Genomic DNA, 22,819 nt, shown 5'->3' on the forward strand with positions numbered 1-22,819 from the left:
CAAGGGTGTGAACTTCGGGATACATCATCGTCTCCGCGTGCCTCGGTTATCTCTTACCCGAGCCCTTTACTTATGCAATTTACTTTGTGATAGCCATATTGTTCTTTGTCATATATCTTGCTATCACATAGTTGCTTATATTGCTTAGCATAAGTTGTTGGTGCACATAGGTGAGCCTAGTTGTTTTAGGTTTTGTGCTTGACAAATTAACCGCTAGGTTTATTCCGCATTTGTTCAAGCCTAAACCGTAATTATTTTAAAACGCCTATTCACCCCCCCCCTCTAGGCGACATCCACGATCTATCAAGGGGGCGCCTCCACTTGCCTTGGGGGGCACTCCACCCCCTTGGCCGCCGCCCCCCTAGAGATCCCATCTCTAGGGCCGGCCACCCTCCTGGGGGCCTATATAAAGGAGGGGGGAGGGAGGGCAGCCGCACCCTGAGTCTTGGCGCCTCCCTCCCCCTGCTACACCTCTTCCTCCTCCCGCGGTTGCTTGGCGAAGCCCTGCTGGAGTATTGCTTCTCCACCACCACCACGCCGTCGTGCTGCTGCTGGAGTCTTCTTCCTCAACCTCTCCTTCCCCTTGCTGGGTCAAGAAGGAGGAGACGTCATCCGCTCTGTACGTGTGTTGAACGCGGAGGTGCTGTCCGTTCAGCACTTGGTCATCGGTGATTTGGATCACGGCGAGTACGACTCCATCATCCCCGTTCTTTTGAACGCTTCCGCTCACGATCTACAAGGGTATGTAGATGCACTCCTATCACTCGTTGCTTAGATGAACTCATAGATGGATCTTGATGAAACCGTAGGAAAAAATTTAATTTTCTGCAACGTTCCCCAACAGTGGCATCATGAGCTAGGTCAATGCGTAGTTCTCTATTGCACGAGTAGAACATAATTTTGTTGTGGGCGTAGATGTTGTCAACTCTCTTGCCGCTACTACTCTTATTTTGCTTCAGCGGTATTGTGGGATGAAGCGGCCCGGACCGACCTTGCACATACGCTTACGTGAGACAGGTTCCACCGACTGACATGCAATAGTTGCATAAGGTGGCTAGCGGGTGTCTGTCTCTCCCACTTTAGTTGGAGCGGATTCGACGAAAAGGGTCCTTATGAAGGGTAAATAGAAGTTGACAAATCATGTTGTGGCTTTAACGTAGGTAAGAAAACGTTCTTGCTAGATCACCTATAGAAGCCACGTAAAAACTTGCAACAACAATTAGAGGACGTCTAACTTGTTTTTGCAGCAAGTGTCTTGTGATGTGATATGGCCAAAAGTTGTGATGCATGATGAAAGATATATTGTGATGTATGAGATCATGTTCTTGTAATAGGAATCACGACTTGCATGTCGATGAGTATGACAACCGGCAGGAGCCATAGGAGTTGTCTTTATTTTTTGTATGACCTGCGTGTCATTGAAGAACGCCATGTAAATTACTTTACTTTATTGCTAAACATGTTAGCCATAGAAGTAGAAGTAGTCGTCGGCGTGACAACTTCATGAAGACACGATGATGGAGATCATGATGATGGAGATCATGGTGTCATGCCGGTGACAAAGATGATCATGGAGCCCCGAAGATGGAGATCAAAGGAGCTATATGATATTGGCCGTATCATGTCACTACTATATAATTGCATGTGATGTTTATTATGTTTATGCATCTTGTTTACTTAGAACGACGGTAGTAAATAAGATGATCCCTTACAACAATTTCAAGAAGTGTTCTCCCCTAACTGTGCACCGTTGCTAAAGTTCGTCGTTTTGAAGCACCACGTGATGATCGGGTGTGATAGATTCTTACGTTCACATATAACGGGTGTAAGACAGTTTTACACATGCAAAAACACTTAGGGTTAACTTGACGAGCCTAGCATGTACAAACATGGCCTCGGAACACAAAGACCGAAAGGTCGAACACGAGTCGTATAGAAGATACGATCAACACGGAGATGTTCACCGATGATGACTAGTCCGTCTCACGTGATGATCGGACACGGCCTAGCTGACTCGGATCGTGTAACACTTAGATGACTAGAGGGATGTCTAATCTGAGTGGGAGTTCATTGAAATAATTTGATTAGATGAACTTAATTATCATGAACTTAGTCTAAAACCTTTGCAAATATGTCTTGTAGATCAAATGGCCAACGCTCATGTCAACATGAACTTCAACGCGTTCCTAGAGAAAACCAAGCTGAAAGATGATGGCAGCAACTATACAGACTGGGTCCGGAACCTGAGGATTATCCTCATAGCTGCCAAGAAAGCATATGTCCTAGATGGACCGCTAGGTGAAGCACCCATCCCAGAGAACCAAGACGTTATGAACGCTTGGCAGTCACGTGCTGATGATTACTCCCTCGTTCAGTGTGGCATGCTTTACAACTTAGAACCCGGGCTCCAAAAGCGTTTTGAGCAACACGGAGCATATGAGATGTTCGAGGAGCTAAAAATGGTTTTCCAAGCTCATGCCCGGGTCGAGAGATATGAAGTCTCTGACAAGTTCTACAGCTGTAAGATGGAGGAAAATAGTTTTGTCAGTGAGCACATACTCAAAATGTCTGGGTTGCACAACCGCCTGTCCCAGCTGGACATTAACCTCCCGGATGAGACGGTCATTGACAGAATCCTCCAGTCGCTCCCACCGAGCTATAAGAGCTTTGTGATGAACTACAATATGCAGGGGATGGTGAAAACTATTCCTGAAGTATTTTCAATGCTGAAGTCAGCAGAGGTAGAAATCAAGAAAGAACATCAAGTGTTGATGGTCAATAAAACCACCAAGTTCAAGAAGGGCAAGGGAAAGAAGAACTTCAAGAAGGACGGCAAAGATGTTGCCGCGCCTGGTAAGCCAGTTGCCAGGAAGAAGTCAAGCAATGGACCCAAGCCTGAGACTGAGTGCTTTTATTGCAAGGGGAAGGGTCACTGGAATCGGAATTGCCCCAAATACTTAGCGGACAAGAAGGCCGGCAACACTAAAGGTATATTTGGTATACATGTAATTGATGTGTACCTTACCAGTGCTCGTAGTAACTCCTGGGTATTTGATACCGGTGTCGTTGCTCATATTTGTAACTCACAGCAGGAGCTGCGGAATAAGCGGAGACTGGCGAAGGACGAGGTGACGATGCGCGTCGGGAATGGTTCCAAGGTCGATGTGATCGCCGTCGGCATGCTACCTCTACATTTACCTACGGGATTAGTTTTAAACCTCAATAATTGTTATTTAGTGCCAAGTTTGAGCATGAACATTGTATCTGGATCTCGTTTGATACGAGATGGCTACTCATTTAAATTCGAGAATAATGGTTGTTCTATTTATATGAGAGATATGCTTTATGGTCATGCCCCAATGGTCAATGGTTTATTCTTAATGAATCTCGAGCGTAATATTACACACATTCATAGTGTGAATACCAAAAGATGTAAAGTTGATAACGATAGTCCCACATATTTGTGGCACTGCCGCCTTGGTCACATTGGTGTCAAGCGCATGAAGAAGCTCCATGCTGATGGACTTTTGGAGTCTCTCGATTATGAATCATTTGACACATGCGAACCATGCCTCATGGGCAAGATGACCAAGACTCCGTTCTCCGGAACAATGGAGCAAGCAACCAACTTGTTAGAAATCATACATACCGATGTGTGCGGTCCAATGAGCGTTGAGGCTCGCGGAGGATATCGTTATGTTCTCACTCTCATTGATGACTTGAGTAGATATGGGTATGTCTACTTGATGAAACACAAGTCTGAGACCTTTGAAAAGTTCAAGGAATTTCAGAATGGGGTAGAGAATCAACGTGACCGAAAGATAAAGTTCCTACGATCAGATCGTGGAGGAGAATATTTAAGTCACGAATTTGGTACGCACTTAAGGAAATGTGGAATCGTTTCACAACTCACGCCGCCTGGAACACCTCAGCGTAACGGTGTGTCCGAACGTCGTAATCGCACTCTATTGGATATGGTGCGGTCTATGATGTCTCTTACCGATTTACCGCTATCATTTTGGGGATACACTCTAGAGACAGCTACATTCACTTTAAATAGGGCACCATCTAAATCTGTTGAGACGACACCGTATGAATTATGGTTTGGGAAGAAACCTAAGCTGTCGTTTCTAAAAGTTTGGGGATGCGATGCTTATGTCAAGAAACTTCAACCTGAAAAGCTCGAACCCAAGTCGGAAAAATACATCTTCATAGGATACCCTAAGGAAACCATTGGGTATACCTTCTACTTAAGATCCGAGGGCAAGATCTTTGTTGCCAAGAACGGATCCTTTCTGGAAAAAGAGTTTCTCTCGAAAGAAGTAAGTGGGAGGAAAGTAGAACTCGATGAAGTACTACCTCTTGAACAGGAAAGTAGTGCAGCTCAGGAAAATGTTCCTGTGATGCCTACACCGACTGGAGAGGAAAATAATGATGATGATCAAGGTACTTCGGATCAAGTTGCTACTGAACTTCATAGGTCCACAAGGACACATTCCGCACCAGAGTGGTACGACAACCCTGTCCTGGAAATCATGTTGTTAGACAACGGTGAACCTTCGAACTATGAAGAAGCGATGGCGGGCCCAGATTCCAACAAATGGCTTGAAGCCATGCGATCCGAGATAGAATCCATGTATGAAAACAAAGTATGGACTTTGACAGACTTGCCCAATGATCGGCGAGCGATAGAAAACAAATGGATCTTTAAGAAGAAGACGGGCGCGGATGGAAATGTTACCATCTATAAACCTCGACTTGTCGCTAAGGGTTATCGACAAGTTCAAGGGGTTGACTACGATGAGACATTTTCTCCCGTAGCGAAGCTGAAGTCCGTCGAATCATGTTAGCAATTGCCGCATACTATGATTATGAGATATGGCAGATGGACGTCAAAACGGCGTTCCTTAATGGAAATCTTAAGGAAGAAATGTATATGATGCAGCCGGAAGGTTTTGTCGATCCTAAGAATGCTAACAAAGTATGCAAGCTCCAGCGATCCATTTATGGGTTGGTGCAAGCATCTCGGAGTTGGAACATTCGCTTTGATGAGATGATCAAAGCGTTTGGGTTTATGCAGACTTATGGAGAAGCATGCGTTTACAAGAAAGTGAGTGGGAGCTCTGTAGCATTTCTCATATTATATGTAGATGACATACTCTTGATGGGAAATGATATAGAACTTTTGGACAGCATTAAGGCCTACTTGAATAAGTGTTTTTCAATGAAGGATCTTGGAGAAGCTGCTTACATTTTAGGCATCAAGATCTATAGGGATAGATCGAGACGCCTCATAGGTCTTTCACAAAGCACATACCTTGATAAGATTTTGAAAAAGTTCAAAATGGATCAGTCCAAGAAAGGGTTCTTGCCTGTATTGCAAGGTGTGAGATTGAGCTCGGCTCAATGCCCGACCACGGCAAAAGATAAAGAAGAGATGAGTGTCATCCCCTATGCTTCAGCCATAGGATCTATTATGTATGCCATGTTGTGTACCAGACCTGATGTAAACCTTGACGTAAGTTTGGTAGGAAGGTACCAAAGTAATCCTGGCAAGGAACACTGGACAGTGGTCAAGAATATCCTGAAGTACCTGAAAAGGACAAAGGACATGTTTCTCGTTTATGAAGGTGATGAAGAGCTCGTCGTAAAGGGTTACGTCGATGCTAGCTTCAACATAGATCTGGATGACTCTAAGTCACAAACCGGATACGTGTATATGTTGAATGGTGGAGCAGTGAGCTGGTGCAGCTGCAAGCAGAGCATCGTGGCGGGATCTACATGTGAAGCGGAGTACATGGCAGCCTCGAAGGCAGCACATGAAGCAATTTGGGTGAAGGAGTTCATCACCGACCTAGGAGTCATACCCAATGCGTCGGGGCCAATCAAACTCTTCTGTGACAACACTGGAGCTATTGCCCTTGCCAAGGAGCCCAGGTTTCACAAGAAGACCAGGCACATCAAGCATCGTTTCAACTCCATCCGTGAAAATGTTCAAGATGGAGACATAGATATTTGCAAAGTACATACGGATCTGAATGTCGCAGATCCGTTGACTAAACCTCTCTCGCGAGCAAAACATGATCAACACCAGAACTATATGGGTGTTCGATTCAACACAATGTGACTAGATTATTGACTCTAGTGCAAGTGGGAGACTGTTGGAAATATGCCCTAGAGGCAATAATAAAAGGTTATTATTATATTTCCTTAGTCATGATAATTGTCTTTATTCATGCTATAACCGTATTATCCGGAAATCGTAATACACGTGTGAATACATAGACCATAATATGTCCCTAGTAAGCCTCTAGTTGACTAGCTTGTTGATCAACAAATAGTCATGGTTTCCTGACTATGGACATCAGATGTCGTTGATAACGGGATCACATCATTAGGAGAATGATGTGATGGACAAGACCCAATCCTAAGCATAGCACAAGATCGTGCAGTTCGTTTGCTAGAGCTTTTCCAAGCTCAAGTATCCTTTCCGTAGACCATGAGATCGTGTAACTCCCGAATACCGTAGCAGTGCTTTGGGTGTACCAAACGTCACAACGTAACTGGGTGACTATAAAGGTTCACTACAGGTATCTCCGAAAGTGTCTGTTGGGTTTGTTGGAAATATGCCCTAGAGGCAATAATAAAAGTGTTATTATTATATTTCTTTGTTCATGATAATAGTCTTTTATTCATGCTATAACTGTATTATCCGGAAATCGTAATACACGTGTGAATACATAGACCACAATATGTCCCTAGTGAGCCTCTAGTTGACTAGCTTGTTGTGATCAATAGATAGTCATGGTTTCCTGGCTATGGACATTGGATGTCGTTGATAACGGGATCACATCATTAGGAGAATGATGTGATGGACAAGACCCAATACTAAGCCTAGCATAGAGATCGTGTAGTTCGTATGCTAAAGCTTTTCTAATGTCAAGTATTTTTTCCTTAGACCATGAGATTGTGCAACTCCCGGATACCGTAGGAATGCTTTGGGTGTACCAAACGTCACAACGTAACTGGGTGGCTGTAAAGGTGCATTACAGGTATCTCCGAAAGTGTCTGTTGGGTTGGCACGAATCGAGACTGGGATTTGTCACTCCGTGTAAACGGAGAGGTATCTCTGGGCCCACTCGGTAGGACATCATCATAATGTGCACAATGTGACCAAGGGGTTGATCACGGGATGATGTGTTACGGAACGAGTAAAGAGACTTGCCGGTAACGAGATTGAACAAGGTATCGGTATACCGACGATCGAATCTCGGGCAAGTATAATACCGCTAGACAAAGGGAATTGTATACGGGATTGATTGAGTCCTTGACATCGTGGTTCATCCGATGAGATCATCGTGGAACATGTGGGAGAGAACATGGGTATCCATATCCCGCTGTTGGTTATTGGCCGGAGAGTTGTCTCGGTCATGTCTGCATGATTCCCGAACCCGTAGGGTCTACACACTTAAGGTTTGATGACGCTAGGGTTATAAAGGAAGTTTGTATGTGGTTACCGAATGTTGTTCGGAGTCCCGGATGAGATCTCGGACGTCACGAGGAGTTCCGGAATGGTCCGGAGGTAAAGATTTATATATGGTAAGTCTTATTTTGGTCGCCAGAAAAGTTCTGCACTTTATCAGTATTGTACCGGGAGTGCCGAAAGGGGTCCGGGGGTCCACCGGGGGGTCCACCTGCCCCGGGGGGGGGCACATGGGCTGTAGGGGGTGCGCCTTGGCCTATATGGGCCAAGGGCACCAGCCCCAAGAGGCCCATGCGCCAAGATATAAGAAAAAGGGGAGAGTCCTCAAAGGGGAAGGCACCTCCGAGGTGCCTTGGGGAGGATGGACTCCTCCCCCCCTTGGCCGCACCCCTTCCTTGGAGGAAGGGGCAAGGCTGCGCCTCCCCCCTCTCCCTTGCCCCTATATATAGTGGAGGGGAGGGAGGGCAGCCGCACCTGAAGCCCTGGCGCGTCCCTCCCTCCCGTGACACCTCCTCCTCTCCCGCAGGTGCTTGGCGAAGCCCTGCAGGATTGCCACGCTCCCCCATCACCACCACGCCGTTGTGCTACTGCTGGATGGAGTCTTCCTCAACCTCTCCCTCTCTCCTTGCTGGATCAAGGCGTGGGAGACGTCACCGGGCTGTACGTGTGTTGAACGCGGAGGTGCCGTCCGTTCGGCACTAGGATCTCCGGTGACTTGGATCACGACGAGTACGACTCCTTCAACCCCATTCTCTTGAACGCTTCCGCTTAGCGATCTACAAGGGTATGTAGATGCACTCTCCTTCCCCTCGTTGCTGGTTTCTCCATAGATAGATCTTGGTGACACGTAGGAAAATTTTGAATTTCTGCTACGTTCCCCAACAGGGTTGACACGGATCGAGACTGGGATTTGGCACTCCGTATGACGGAGAGGTATCTCTGGGCCCACTCGGTAATGCATCATCATAATGAGCTCAAAGTGACCAAGTGTTTGGTCACGGGATCATGCATTACGGTACGAGTAAGTGACTTGCCGGTAACGAGACTGAACGAGGTATTGGGATACCGACGATCGAGTCTCGGGCAAGTAACGTACTGATTGACAAAGGGAATTGTATACGGGTTGATTGAATCCTCGACATCGTGGTTCATCCGATGACATCATCGAGGAGCACGTGGAAGCCAACATGGGTATCTAGATCCCGCTGTTGGTTATTGGCCGGAGAGCCGTCTCGGTCATGTCTGCGTGTCTCCCGAACCCGTAGGGTCTACACACTTAAGGTTCGGTGACGCTAGGGTTACTAGGAAGACTTGTATGTGATTACTGAATGTTGTTCGGAGTCCCGGATGAGATCCCGGACGTCACGAGGAGTTCCGGAATAGTCCGGAGGTGAAGATTTATATATAGGAAGTGCTGTTTTGGCCATCGGTAAAGTTTCGGGGTCACCCCGTATTGTACCGGGACCACCGGGTGGGCCACCCATCCCGGAGGGCCCCGTGGGCTGAAGTGGGGAGGGGACCAGCCCCTGGTGGGCTGGTGCGCCCCCCTGGGCCCCCCTCTGCGCCTAGGGTTGGGAACCCTAGGGGAGGGGGCGCCTCCACTTGCCTTGGGGGGCACTCCACCCCCCTTGGCCGCCGCCCCCCTAGAGATCCCATCTCTAGGGCCGGCCACCCCCCTGGGGGCCTATATAAAGGAGGGGGGAGGGAGGGCAGCCGCACCCTGAGTCTTGGCACCTCCCTCCCCCTGCTACACCTCTTCCTCCTCCCGCGGTTGCTTGGCGAAGCCCTGCCGGAGTATTGCTTCTCCACCACCACCACGCCATCGTGCTGCTGCTGGAGTCTTCTTCCTCAACCTCTCCTTCCCCTTGCTGGGTCAAGAAGGAGGAGACGTCATCCGCTCTGTACGTGTGTTGAACGCGGAGGTGCTGTCCGTTCAGCACTTGGTCATCGGTGATTTGGATCACGGCGAGTACGACTCATCATCCCCGTTCTCTTGAACGCTTCCGCTCACGATCTACAAGGGTATGTAGATGCACTCCTATCACTCGTTGCTTAGATGAACTCATAGATGGATCTTGGTGAAACCGTAGGAAAATTTTTAATTTTCTGCAACGTTCCCCAACATATATAGTCTCCACATGATTATTTGTATCCCACCTTTTTGATTTTTTAGAACTTGGACTTGGTTATGGTTGTGTGCATCTTAGTTATGTAGAGGCCGGGTGTAATGCTTAAACCTTTTATAAGTAATAAAGCATCATTTATCAAATGTCCATGTATTTTTAGAAACATATGAATTTTTTTTGAATATATTCAAAAAAAATTTAAGGCTTGGTGATGCCCTTCGACTACGACAACGTTGGTGGCACACAGGTGCCCTAGTGTCGTCTCGGACTGGCGTGACCTTTTGAATGTACTCCATGACACAGGTGGTGTCACGGTATTGTACATTCTCGGTTGCTCGGCACCTTTGTAGTTCGAGCGCGCAGAGGTGCCCCTGCTGTGTTGTGCCCCCCTCGACATGTGTCCCCCTTGCCATGTGTTGTTTTTCTTTATCTCTTCTACCTGTGCCCCTATACTTCTCGTTCACTTGAACCCTGTCATGTTTTACCCTACAAAGCCTATAGGCAAAATGAATACAATTCAGGTGGGGAGGATTACTTCCCCCTCCCCCCCCCAGGTGAAAAATTAATTTGAACTAAAACCACGACAAGAATTATGGAACTGGGGGAGTACCAAATTAAAAATAATAATTTTATATTTCACAAAAATAGTTTCATATTTACTCGATGTGTAGTTCATGTTTTGAGACAGAAAACATTTATGTTGTTTAAGAATTAATGGAGACAATCGTTAAAAAATGAACGGAACTGCTAAAAATCAGTCGACTGACACTCTCAGTCGACTGCCCAACCGTTCGATCTTTGGTTGTTTGTAGATTCACGCTGGGGCGCTTTGTCCCTTCTTTAGGCCTGTCTAAAGCGCGGACCGGCCCGTTTCCTGTTTTTTTTGTCGAACCGCGGTCCCGCGTGAGCATTTTGCTTGTGGGGCTGGGCAAGTGTTCGGGCGGGCCTTTTGTCCTTTCTTCTTTTCTTTTTTTGGCCGCATTAAAGAGAGGAAGGGACAGATAGCGCTCAGTCCATTTTGTCTCTCTCCATTCCCTAGTCTCAAATCGGAAGAACTCCGCAGGGGAAGAAGAGACGCCGAGCTCCAAGGCTTCTTCAACGAACAGATTGACGTGCTGCACGCCCAACGAGAGAGGATGGCCGCTGCTGGTGGAGTAAGTTTCCCCTACCTTCTTTTTCCATCTGTTTTTGTTTGTTTGTTGTTGCTACACCGTAGATCTAAGGAGATTTGGGTCGTTTTTGTTTGTATCAAGTGTAGATTAATAGCTTCAACCATATAATCGGCTCCAGGATTTTAGCCAATTCTTTTCGTGTCATTTTTCTTCAAGCTGTGGCATGTAGGGGTGTCCCCTTTTCTGTGTGTGATTTTTATCTTCAGATCTTTGCTGAAACCTTTTGCGAATCAGTAGGATATTGATATCATTTCTTTGGGGAAAACAAGAGGATGATTACTGAACCTATCATTTAGGAGTGGCATGTTTTTTTTTCCAGTTTTTTCTTTGCTGAAACCCTATGAATCAGTGGCATGTTTCATATCTATTTCTCCGGAATCAAAGATAAATGATTTACTGAACTTATCTCTCTAGCAGTGGCATGTTTATTTGTTTGTATCAAGTTTTTGATTAGTAGTTTCAAGCAGAGAATTGCCCCCAGAGTTTATAATTTTTTTAAAGATTTTCATTTGTGCGTTCATGCATAATAGTGTCTCTCGCTGACTGCGTCGATCGGCACGTCGACGTGGTGATTGAGGATGGAACCAGTTCATTGCCTGTAGCTAGAATCACTTACCACGATAAATAAAGCTCTGTTTATGAGGCACCTCTCTTCAATTCAGTTTTCTTTTTGCGTTCCCCTTGTGTCTGAAGTTGCTTCAAGAGAGCATTCAATCACGTTTCCCTTGTCGATTAGCAATGTCCCCGGCTGAGGGTGAGTGAGTTATTCCTTGTCCTAGAAGAAACACATAGATCATTTAGTGAAGAACCGAGCCTGGTTTTGAGAGTGCTTAAGAAATGAAATGGTTCCTTTGCTTCTAGCTAGATTCAGTCACGTTCTGAAAATGAATTTCCATTTCTGTAACTTCCATCCTTGTTCAGATTGTTTTTGCGCTCTTCCCCCTGACACTGTTTTGACGCCGCTGCGCCGAGGAAACAGATTAGTACTAGTTACGGTGTGTGTCGGATAAAATGAGCCTAATAAGTAACAAAGGAGGGTTAGGTGTCGAGTTGCAGTAGCACGCAGTGCTCCCCTTTGCTCCCTCTGTAGAGATAGGAGTATGTGTTTTTAGGCTTCCTATAAGTTTTACTTTCTTTTGTTAGTATATAACCTCTGTTAGCCATTCGTTTTTCCTTTTTTTGACAACTTGATCTCCTACATGTTGTCTAGAGCATGTTGTGGTTGGTTTTGTTTTTCTTTTAAATATGTTTGTAGTAGCCATGGTTCATTTGGCCTGAATGTATGTAGGCTTTTTGCAGCACAAGGACCTGCTGCGCCAATAGTGATTCAGAACCCAGATTTGTTTTGTTCTTACTCTGTGTGTGTCATAAGTGGAAAACTGAGAGAGAGAATGGATATTTGATATCCTAGAATTTAGTTTCAGGGGTCCCAAACTGAATGCACGGGGTCTGTGTTACGGTATTCAGCCCACAATTACGCATATTTCTGTACCTGCTAGTTACACATTGTGCATGCTAGTTCTCCACTTGTTTTGATTCTGTCTAATGCATGATGCAGACTCAAGATTGACTTATGACTGTAGGAGATAATGATTTATATCCAATTCATGTTGTAGGGCATGTTTATTTGTTCTCTCAGATTTTTTGCTGAATATGTATGTATGCCTCTCACTAGCACAAATTTATATCTCACTAAAATCATTACCTGAATATGTATGCCTCTCACTAGCACAAATTTATGTGTGACCCTTTTTTTTATGTGCACAGGAGATGGTTTGAGAGTTTGTCTGAGCCCTTGCAACCGCGAGAGCCGGGGAAGCGGCATCAGCATGTATCTCTGGAAGGAGTTAAAAAACGCAAGGGTAACTCAAAAGCCTCTGTTTCTTTTTTATTTGATTTTTTTCATTTTCTGATACTATTTTTTAGTTTATACTCATCATCACAGACTATATTGTTGAAGGTTGACCTTTTTTTTTCTCCATGAGTTTTGAAGCAGAGGGGAGCCCCTAGTTAGGTAGTTGTTTACATTGAATCATTGAATTTTTTTATCCAGCGTGTCAAGCTATTCCTGTGTGGTTAGAGAGTAGAAAGACACTTACTGCCATAATAGGGAGTTTACAAGTCTAAAAAATTAGGGATCATTTATTAAAGTTTGCAGCTTGGCTTTACTTCTAGAAACCATGGCCATGATTTAACTAGCAACAGCAAAAAAAATTGTGATTTTATTAGCGTTTTACTTACTAACAGCAGTCTTCTCTTTGTAATTGTATGTTTTTGCACTAATATGGTTGGTTCATCTTTAAGAGTTCAGTGTATCTCTTTCTTTCTAGCCATTTTTGACCCAGGTAGAATGTAGAATGTAGAGTGTGCAGATTTAATAGAATTCACGGTTTGATGTTCATTTTCAAACCCATGCAGGTTGTTTCTTGTAGATTTTTGTTGCTTGTTCCTGTCGTTGTCATTTTTCTGATTTGTAGCTCATTTCATGTAGACTTTTTTATTTTTTGTTGTTTTGTTCAGTCATGCCTAGTAATATATGCTAGTTTAGACTAAATTTTAGGTTGTAGCAGCTTGACTCTCTTTTTTATATCAGTGCTCAATGCACAGGCACGTTCATGATCTTTTGATTATTGATGTATTTACAATCTTTTTTTTGTCCGGCTTGTTAAGCTCTGCATGTGTGGCTAAAGAGGAGAAACACACTTACTGTCATAATAGGGATTTTTACTTCAGTTTTTCGGCCATGATTTTTTTCATAACCATTAGGATGCTTTCTAATTTTTTACAATGATTATTTACTTCATTTTTTGGGTTTTTGCTTTTTTGTTCAACAGAACAGGTTGTGCCATGCAACGAAAGGGTTCGTTTCAACAACCTGACAGGAGATGACAGGAGATAGGCTGAAGTTCAAGGCAAACAAACGGACGTACACTGTAATCACAAGGGGCGCAGATAGAGTGCAATGTATGGGAGTGGTTGGAGGAAGTTTGTTGCAGACAACAAGTTGGAGAAGGATCAGCTGGTTTTCTTCTACTTGGACCAGCCTTCCCCAAGGGCAGTTGTTTACGTGATGGGTTCATAGGTTCGCCATTTGTGCACCACCCCACGAGGACACATGTTGAATTGGGAGCATGGTATGTATCCTTTTTTTTCATTTTTAACTCTTTTTTGTTCATGTGATCTTTGTTTGTTCCTTTTAGATTTTTTTGGATATGTACAAGTAAGAATCCAAGTACGTAATACGAATTTGAACTATAAAAGGGGGTGGGGTCGGGGGGGGGATAAGGTGAATCTGAACTGAAATTAGATAAGTCAAACTATAATCAATTGACATTTGTTTTGTAAGTAGGCGGGAGGAAGGGGGAGGGAGTTGCATGTCCGACACTAGGGCTTGCAACTATAAGTGTCGCCCTAGACTACAATTGCATGTCTCCCGATCGACTGCAACTGGCCTTGTGTTTTTGTCAGAGAGGAGGGGGAGCAGTTGCACGTCCGACAGTAGGCTTGCAATCGCATGTGTTGCCCTCGCCCGCAACTGCATGCCTATACACCTGACTGCAACTAGCCTTGTGTTTTTTGTCGGAGAGGGGAGGGGGGTTGTTGCATGTCCAACATCGGCCTTGCAACTATAAGTGCCGCCCTCGACTGCAACTGCAAGTGTCGCCTTCGACTGCAACTGCATGCCCACACACCCTTGCTGCAACTGCATGCCCACACCTCGAATGCAACTAACATTTGTTTTGTAAGTGGACATCGGGCGAGGTGTGGGAGTTGCATGTTTGATACTAGACTTGCAATTGCAAGTGTCGCCATCACCATTGACTCCAAATACATGTCTCCTTCCCGGCTGCAACTGGCCTTGTATTTTTGTTGAAGAGGGGGAGGGGGCAGGGAAGTTGCACGTCGGACAATAGGATTGCAACTACAAGTGTCGCCGTAGACCGCAACTCCATACCTACACACCCGGCTACAACTGCATGCCCACACACCTGAATGCAACTGATATTTGTTTAGTAAGTGGGCTGTGGGAGAGGGTTGGGAGTTGCATGTCCCATACAAGACTTGCAACTACAAGTGTCGTGCTCGACTCCAACAGCAAGTCTCCTTCCCGGTTGCAACTGGTCTTGTTTCTTGTCAAAGACAAGGGGGAGTTGCACGTCTGATAATAGGCTTGCAACTGCAAGTGCCGCCCTCAATCGCAACTGCATGCCTACACACCCGACTGTAACTGCATGCCCGCACACCCGAATGCAAATCGCATTTGTTTTGTAAGTGGGCGTCAGGAGAGGGTCGGGAGTTGCATGTCCCATACTAGACTTGCAATTGCAAGTGTTGCCCTCGACTCTTGTAACAGTCGGGGGGGAGTTGCATGTGTAACAGTAGGCTTGCAACTGCAAGTATCGCCCTTGACCCGCAACTACATGCCTACACACCTGACCGACTGCAACTTCATGCCCACACACACGAATCAAACTCACATTTGTTTTGTAAATGGGTGGCGGGAGAGGGGGGGAGTTGCATGTGTGACAGTAGGCTTGCAACTGCAAGTGTCGCCCTTGACCCGCAACTACATGCCTACACACCCGTCCAACTGCAACTTCATGCCCACACACACGAATCGAACTCACATTTGTTTTGTAAATGGGTGGCGGGAGAGGGGGGAGTCGCATGTCCAATAGTAGGCTTGCAACTGCATGTCTCCCTCCCGACTGCAACTGCTTTTTGTCGGAGAGGGGGGAGGCAGCTGCATGTGCGATAGTAGGCTTGCAACTGCATGTGTCGTCCTCGCCTGCAACTGCATGCCTACACACATGACTACAACCGAGCTTGTGTTTTCTGTAGGAGAGGGGTGGGGTTGCATGTCCAATAGTAGGCTTGCAACTGCAAGTGTCGACTGCAACTGCATGCCTACACACCCGACTACAACTGCATGCCCACGCACGCGAATGCAATTTGACATATGTTTTGTAAGTGGGAGGCGGGAGTTGCATGTTTGATACTAGACTTGCAACTGCAAGTGTCATTCCTGACTGCAACCGCATGTCTCCTTGCTGACTGCAACTCGCCTGATGTTTTTTCAAGGGGTGGGGTGGGGGGGGCAGTTGCGTGTTTGACAGTAGGCTTGTAACTAGAAGTGTTACCCCCGACTGCAATTGACATTTTTTTTGTCAGTAGGCGACGAGGGGGAGGGGGTAGTTGCATGTCCGACAATAGGCTTGCAACTATAATTTTCGGCCCTGACTGCAGTTGATGTTTTTGTTTTTGTCAGTGGGCGGCGAGAGAAGGTGATGTGCAGTTGCATGTCTGACACTTGGCTTCCAACTACAAGTGTCGCTCTGGCTGCAACTGCATGTCTAGCAAACGACTGCAACTGACATTTTGTTTTGTTAGTGTGTCGCGGGAGAGGAGCGAGAGAGGGTGATTGGTAGTTGCATGTCCAACATTAGGCTTACACCTGCAAGTGTTGCGCCTTGACTGGACTGACATTTTCGTTTTGTCAGTGGGCGGCGGGAGTGTGTGTGCGTGTGTGCGTGTGTGCACTATATTATTTTGCTGTTCATTTTGTCCTGTTTTTTAACACAAGCAATCACTAAATTTTTGTGTATTCCTGAAGTAGAGTTGAGAACATGTCAGCTAAATACAATGGATCACAACACACTCTCGGGAATATATGAGGATCTGTGAGCATATTTTGTGTTAAAGTTCATTTCTAATGGTTTTGTTGTTAGACTTTTTGTGAAGTTTCCAAGATTTTGCTTTTTAGTTGCACATTCTAGTTCAAATGTTTTTATCACTTACATTGTAATCCAGCATTTTTTCAGCTGGTATGGTTGTGGCTGTTCAGGACGGTGCCCCTGTTTTTCGGTAGTCAGGTTTTTTTAGGCTTAACGGATAACAAATCGCTACTAAAAACTGACTCCCAAATCCTGGACTGTCGGATGGCAGTAGACGCCCTTATTGAAGCGACCTAGACAAGTCTGTACTCTTTTGTGCACAATATATAGTAGCTGGTGTGGTTTGTTTGTCCTGTGTATCCTAATAAAAAGTTTTTTGACAACCAACATGTGGCATATAACCTGTTTTTATTTTAACTGTTTTAAGTTTTGTTGTCGTCAATTCCGTTGTTACCTCCATTCTGTTCATGTGATATGTGCTGGTGTTTATTATTATTATTTTTGCGGCAAAAACCATTGATGAAAGGAACTAAAACTGTCTGATTTGCCAAAAAGTTCAAAGTACCTTTGGTCATCGCGTCTAAACTTCACAATGAAAGTGGCTATAATGTCCGCCCGGTTCCTATCCTTAGTTTTCTGCCTTGTTTATGTTGTCCAGTCTCTCTGTTTACAACACTATTGTCTCATATTCATTTGTGAATACAGTAGCGCACGGGCACTGACATGGATGATGAAGGAAGGCCCCTGAAACGACAACAACGGAAGAAGGCAGAGATCAGTGCCTTGAAGATCCAGAGTTAGAGAGAGAGATATCATGTAGAACTGTGTCACGGTTTGCTCTTTTGAAGAAGTTGCTACACTGGTTTGTAACCTTTTTCTATAGATAGTCATCTTTTTTTGGTGAGTTCTACTCCCTCCGTTCCGAATTACTTGTCTTAGATTTGTCTAGATACGGATGTATCTAGCACTGAAATGAGTCTAGATACATCCGTATCTAGACAAATCCAAGACAAGTAATTTGGAACGGAGGGAGTAGTTGATACAGGAAATTAACTAGCTAGCATAGAAAGTTAACTAGCTACGTCGCCGTGGCTCTGTACTCTTTGCTGAAGTTTTAACTAGCTAATACGTGAAGTTTGTTAACTAGCTAATTAAGGGGCAGGGAGGTTAACTATCAAAGTGAACCATGTTTATGCACTCTTGTTGAAACTAGGAAGAGGTCTGAAACATCTATAAGTTTCTCTGAACAACTTCACGAACAGTGGACAACATGGTTCAGTTAGCTAGCTCTGAACACCATTTTTTTTCTGAAGAAACATAAAATAGTGCGATGATATGAGGCGCACAAAGTTTGTTTGTGTGCTGTGTGTGCCTCCACACCTGCTCATATGTACGGTCATCACTGCTCTAAAAATGACAAACAAACAAAGCCCACACCACAAGCCCATCACGGGGGAAATTAAAACCCAACAGGGAGGGAGGTAAAACGGGCCAAATCTGGTACTGATGACGTCAGAGACTTCGCGAAGTCTCAGTCGACTGAGACCGTAGACAGACCCAAAAATGAATGCTAATAGGGAGCTAACATTCCTTATAAAGAGGACCTTGGCACGAATAAACATTCCCTCGGGTAAGCTCATTTGAGTTAACGACGGCACCAGAGAATGCTCCCTAAAAAAGTCATTTCAGGAGAAATGTTCAAGAATTGCCATGCTATAATATAGAGACTTGTCGTGCTATTACATAGAGATTTTCCATGCTAAGAAGAAAATAATTGTCATGTTACATCAGAAAGAATTGTCATGCGTTTCAGAGATTTGTCACACCGCAGCAGAGAGAATTGCCAACGTATTTTAGGGATTTACCATGACGTGCTAGAGATAAATTGTTAGGCTATGACAAAGGTAAAGTTGTCCACATGTCACATGTGTAAGAATTCCATGCTATACAGAGCAGTTGCCATACATACTTCCAGTAATTTTCATGCTACGTGATACGAGGGTGTCATGCTATAGACGGGTCATTCCCTCGGGAGGATGTATGGAACCAAACGATTGAGTTGTTTCCTGAGAGGGGGCATGAGAGCGAACATTGTGCATTTGTGCGTCATGGAAATTGCCACGTGTCACCATTTTAAGGTTCACTTACGGAATTGGATTTTCCTTAAAATTATGGAGGCTTCAAAGTATATGTGCAAACTAAGAATCGATGTAATACAACCTCCAAAATTTCCTTGCATGTGGCACCCGTATGTCATTGGCTAACTATGTCTTCTTCAATTCCCCAACCAAGCACAACATGCAGATTCATTCAAATATATTTCTGCTTCAATCTATAAAATTGGGGCAGGGGGGGCAACCCCTTTCATTCAAAAAAAAAACTGAAAATGACTCACTGAATTAGAACTACGAACGATTCATCAACCGACATTTCATTCATATACAGAGGCGGAAAATGAATCGCACTACGACTTAATACATATATAAAATAACTAAAGTGGGGGGCTAGTTGCGTCGGCAGGGCTCAATCAATGGTGCGGAAATGAGGCAGGGTGACCTCCTCCACCAGCGGCCACGGCTTCCTCCTCCTGGGCACCCTCAAGTCCCACGGCCTGGACCTTCCCGTCGAGGTGCTCCTCAAGGTCGCCCCTTAGCAGCTCGTCTACCGCAAATTCACACGCTTCGTCTGCAATCACGTCTTTGGCTAGCTGTTCCGCCTCCCGGAGTTCAAGGAGTCCACGGACGGATGCATTTGGTGGAGATGTGCCGAGCCCTTCTCCCCAATTTGAATCTTTCCTTCAATAACCACGACGAGACGGGGCTTGTGGGAAGGAAGCATTGCCGGTCCACAAAGTTGGCCGGTTGGGATACACCACGCGAGGAACCAATAGCCAATAGGCCGTCCGTCTCACTGACAGTGGAAAAGAAAGCCTGATTGTCAGAGGGAGGTCAGAGCTGCGGGAACCAGTGCTCGACTGCTCGTGAACCAGCCACAGCCAGGCAGAGCTGCCTCGCCTTCCCTCTCGGCCTCTCCGCTCCTCCCCTCCCTTTCCCCCACCAAATCCGCCGCCGCCAAAATGCTGTCCCTTCTCCGCGCCGTCGTCTCCGGCCGCCTTGGCCGCTCCCTCTCCACCGCCGCCGCGCGCCCTCCCTGGGCGATGATGTACCGGGTCTCCCAGGGGTCCAACTCCACGGGGAGCGTGTCGTCCTCGCTCGCCCCGCCGCCGTCCGTCTCCTTCGTCTCCGTGCCCAGCCACGCCCTCGACATCGACCCCTTTCCGCCCCAACCCGAGTGCGTCAGCCTGTTTCGCGGCCTCGTCCTCGCCGCCAGCGGCCACGGCTTCCTCCTACTGGACACCCACATGAGCCGCCTCCAGGCTCATGACCTCAAGCTCCTCTACCGGAGGTTCGCGCGCTTCGTCTGCAACCCGGTCACCGGCCAGCTGCTCCGCCTCCCGGACTTCGACGGCGCCGACGAGACCTTGACCGACGGCATGGGGATCCTCACCCAGGCCTACGGCGCCGACGGGCCGCCCAAGAGGTATGCCGCTGCTCAGCTCACCGAGGTCGACGGCGGGCGCCGCTTCCTGCTGCGCCGGTTCTCCTCGGAGACAGGGGAATGGAACGAGCTGGTCCTGCCTTCCCCGATGCCGCCTCACCGGCGAATGCACATGGTTCACGAGGTGCTGGACTTCGGAGGCCGGCTCTGGTGGGTGGACGTGAGCTGGGGCGCCATCTGCGTCGATCCGTTCAGCGACCGGCCTGAACTCTGCCCCGTCGAGCTGCCGGCACACAGCATGCTTCCTGACCAACTGGACGAGAACGAAATGAGGCAGCTTATCAAGCACCGCCACATGGGGGTCAGCGCCGGCAGGCTGCTCTTTGCCGAGGTCGACCCGTTCCATATCAGATCCTTCACGCTCGACGACGAGAGCGGCCGCTGGACGCTGCAGCACCAGGTGTCGGTTGATCTTTTGCCTAGTGGAGGTAATGCCAAGGAGATGCCTTTGGTTGCTGCTGTCGATCCACTGGACACCAACCTGCTGCATCTCAACGTGGACAGAGTTAATTTCAGCATCGACATGTCCAGGAAGAGGATGATTGAGAGTACTGCAATACCTACTGACATGTCTCCTCCGAGCGAGTCCGCAACAACTTCCTATCTACCTTGTGTGCTCCCCTCATTTCTTCGATCAAGCACGATTCCAGGTGATCACAGATTCACAGTGACACATTTCTTGAAAAAAGAGATGTGTTGATGAGACTCCATATATATATGCTTACTTGCTTAGTCTAATTCATGTGTGTTTGGCCCCTTGTGTTCCACATTTGTTGTGTTCTTGGGGCATGCTTCTAGTTTGTCCAAATGTCTCTTCGAGCATTTCAACCTGTTGGTTTTCCAATCATGTTAGCTATTGCCTTGGTCGTATAGAAATTATCTTGAACAGCAATTTTTAGAGCTATGTTCCTTGTCCTGGTACACTGTAGCTTAGGTTATTCCTATATAATAGTCAACGTATTCTCAGTTATGAAGCTGTCCACTTCTTTTCTGTAACTATTTCTCAAATGGAGTTCATATGGGGATTTTCATGGGACAAATCCAACATGTCTGTGGCAATAGCTTTGCTCTAAAGCTCTAAACAATTGAATCATTAGTTGACTGCTAGTTAATGCTGAGAAGTGGCAGCAGCCTTCTTTGGTGATTTGTTTCAAGTAAATTTTCCAGGCTAAAACATGATTAGAGTTATCTGTTGTTTATAAATTTCTAATACACTGCATGTTCTATAGTTGACATTCTAATAAAGTTAGGTATTGTCTTGGTCAAAGAGAGTTTCTTGACAAATATTTACGTGGTAATTTGTACGATTTTAGCTTCTGGTTGCTAGCCTAATTCTTATATAAAATGCAGAGATATATTGTAAGTATGAATTGTTTCGTGTTACTATTCTGTTCAAATTCTTGTACCTTGATGAAAGGTACCTATTTTCAGGTAAGAAGTCTGTCACGAAAAACAAGACTTTGGCAGATGTTCTGGTTCGTTTAGACAGACATCACGCTAAATGAAGCGTGCCAAGTTACCAGTCAATGTGTCTCTGGGTACTAACTATCTCTTAGCTGATGCTTCTATATGATCCATTATTATCTGTATGTCATCCACTCACATGTTTAGGATTTCGAATTTTCTTAGATATATCTCTTATTCATTCCATGCACTTTATGATCTTGCGATAATGTTCTGCTCCTTTTGCCAATTACAATTAGTATGTGTTGCCTTATATAGTTATATACTTATATATCATCATCCTCCAGTAAAAAAATGTCGTCGTCATTGAAGTTAGCCTGTAAATGGTTAAAGTTCTAGTTAGTGTTGCAGTGGAACTACTAGTATTTATTTGCTAAATACACATGCTCAAATTTTTAAATGGCACAGATCTCTGTAGAATGTTAGCTACTTAAGTTTGTTCCTCCAGTTGTACAGTCTTGTGCTACCAATTTGTAAACCTGCTAAAATGTACAAACATGTTTTTTTAGGATGGACTGTTCATCTAGGAGTATAGTGTTTTCTGAACTAGCTTCCATTATCTGGAAGAAGTAGTTTTGTACTCGCGGGCATGATTAGCTGATGAAGACATAAAGTACAGAACTATAAATTTGGCAATACATTGTTTTGAGACCTGAAGTGTCATCCTAGTGTCCAATTGACCATTTTCTTCGCAGCAGTCCCGCTGTCAAGACATGCATGTCATTCCAGATGATAACTCGTTATTCATTTCACTTTTGAAAAGGACATGCTTTGATTTTCTATATCTTTTTTTTTCCTTTCTATGGCTCATTCTTTTACATGTGCCTAATTTCTTGTGTCTATCCTCAGGTTTCTAACAATCAAGTAGTAGCTGATGCGTGATGGGTGATGGTGGGACTCGGATTTTGCGGAAAATCTGGAGATGTTTGGGTTTTGGGATTTTGATGTTTGTTCGGACTCCATACTAAGTAACCCACGCTCATCCCTTCGTGGCAAAAGGTGGATGCATCCACATCTTTAACTCCCTTGAGAGAAACTTATTTGTATGAGACACGTGACGAATTGATGATGAGTGAGTACTATGCTTATTTGCATGTTACTATTAAGTGTCATTCAATTTACTGATACTATGTCATCAAATTAATATGGAAATGGTAGCTGATGTAGCCAGGAGGCAAGAGCCAGCGAACACCCTCATCGCCGAACATTGCACGTGCACGGATCTTGGCGCAAGGCCATTGCCACGTACTCCCTCCGTTCCTAAATATAAGTCTTTCTAGAGATTTCAGTTAGTGACCACATACGGAGTAAAATGAGTGAATCTACACTCTAAAATATGTC

At 45.5% G+C, this 22,819-nt stretch overlaps 1 protein-coding gene across 1 annotated transcript; it reads left to right on the forward strand.

Annotated features, from left to right (window-relative positions):
- Positions 1 to 19,398: 19,398 nt before the first annotated feature.
- LOC123094011 (uncharacterized) lies at positions 19,399 to 22,577 on the forward strand. Its single transcript, XM_044516093.1, has 3 exons — positions 19,399 to 20,664; positions 21,446 to 21,552; positions 22,328 to 22,577. Exons 1-2 carry the CDS (start codon positions 19,533 to 19,535, stop codon positions 21,517 to 21,519), a joined length of 1,206 nt encoding a protein of 401 aa, XP_044372028.1. The 5' UTR covers positions 19,399 to 19,532; the 3' UTR covers positions 21,520 to 21,552; positions 22,328 to 22,577.
- Positions 22,578 to 22,819: the final 242 nt, after the last annotated feature.

The sequence above is a fragment of the Triticum aestivum genome, chromosome 1B (genome assembly GCF_018294505.1).
Source record: "Triticum aestivum cultivar Chinese Spring chromosome 1B, IWGSC CS RefSeq v2.1, whole genome shotgun sequence".
Lineage (NCBI taxonomy): Eukaryota > Viridiplantae > Streptophyta > Magnoliopsida > Poales > Poaceae > Triticum > Triticum aestivum.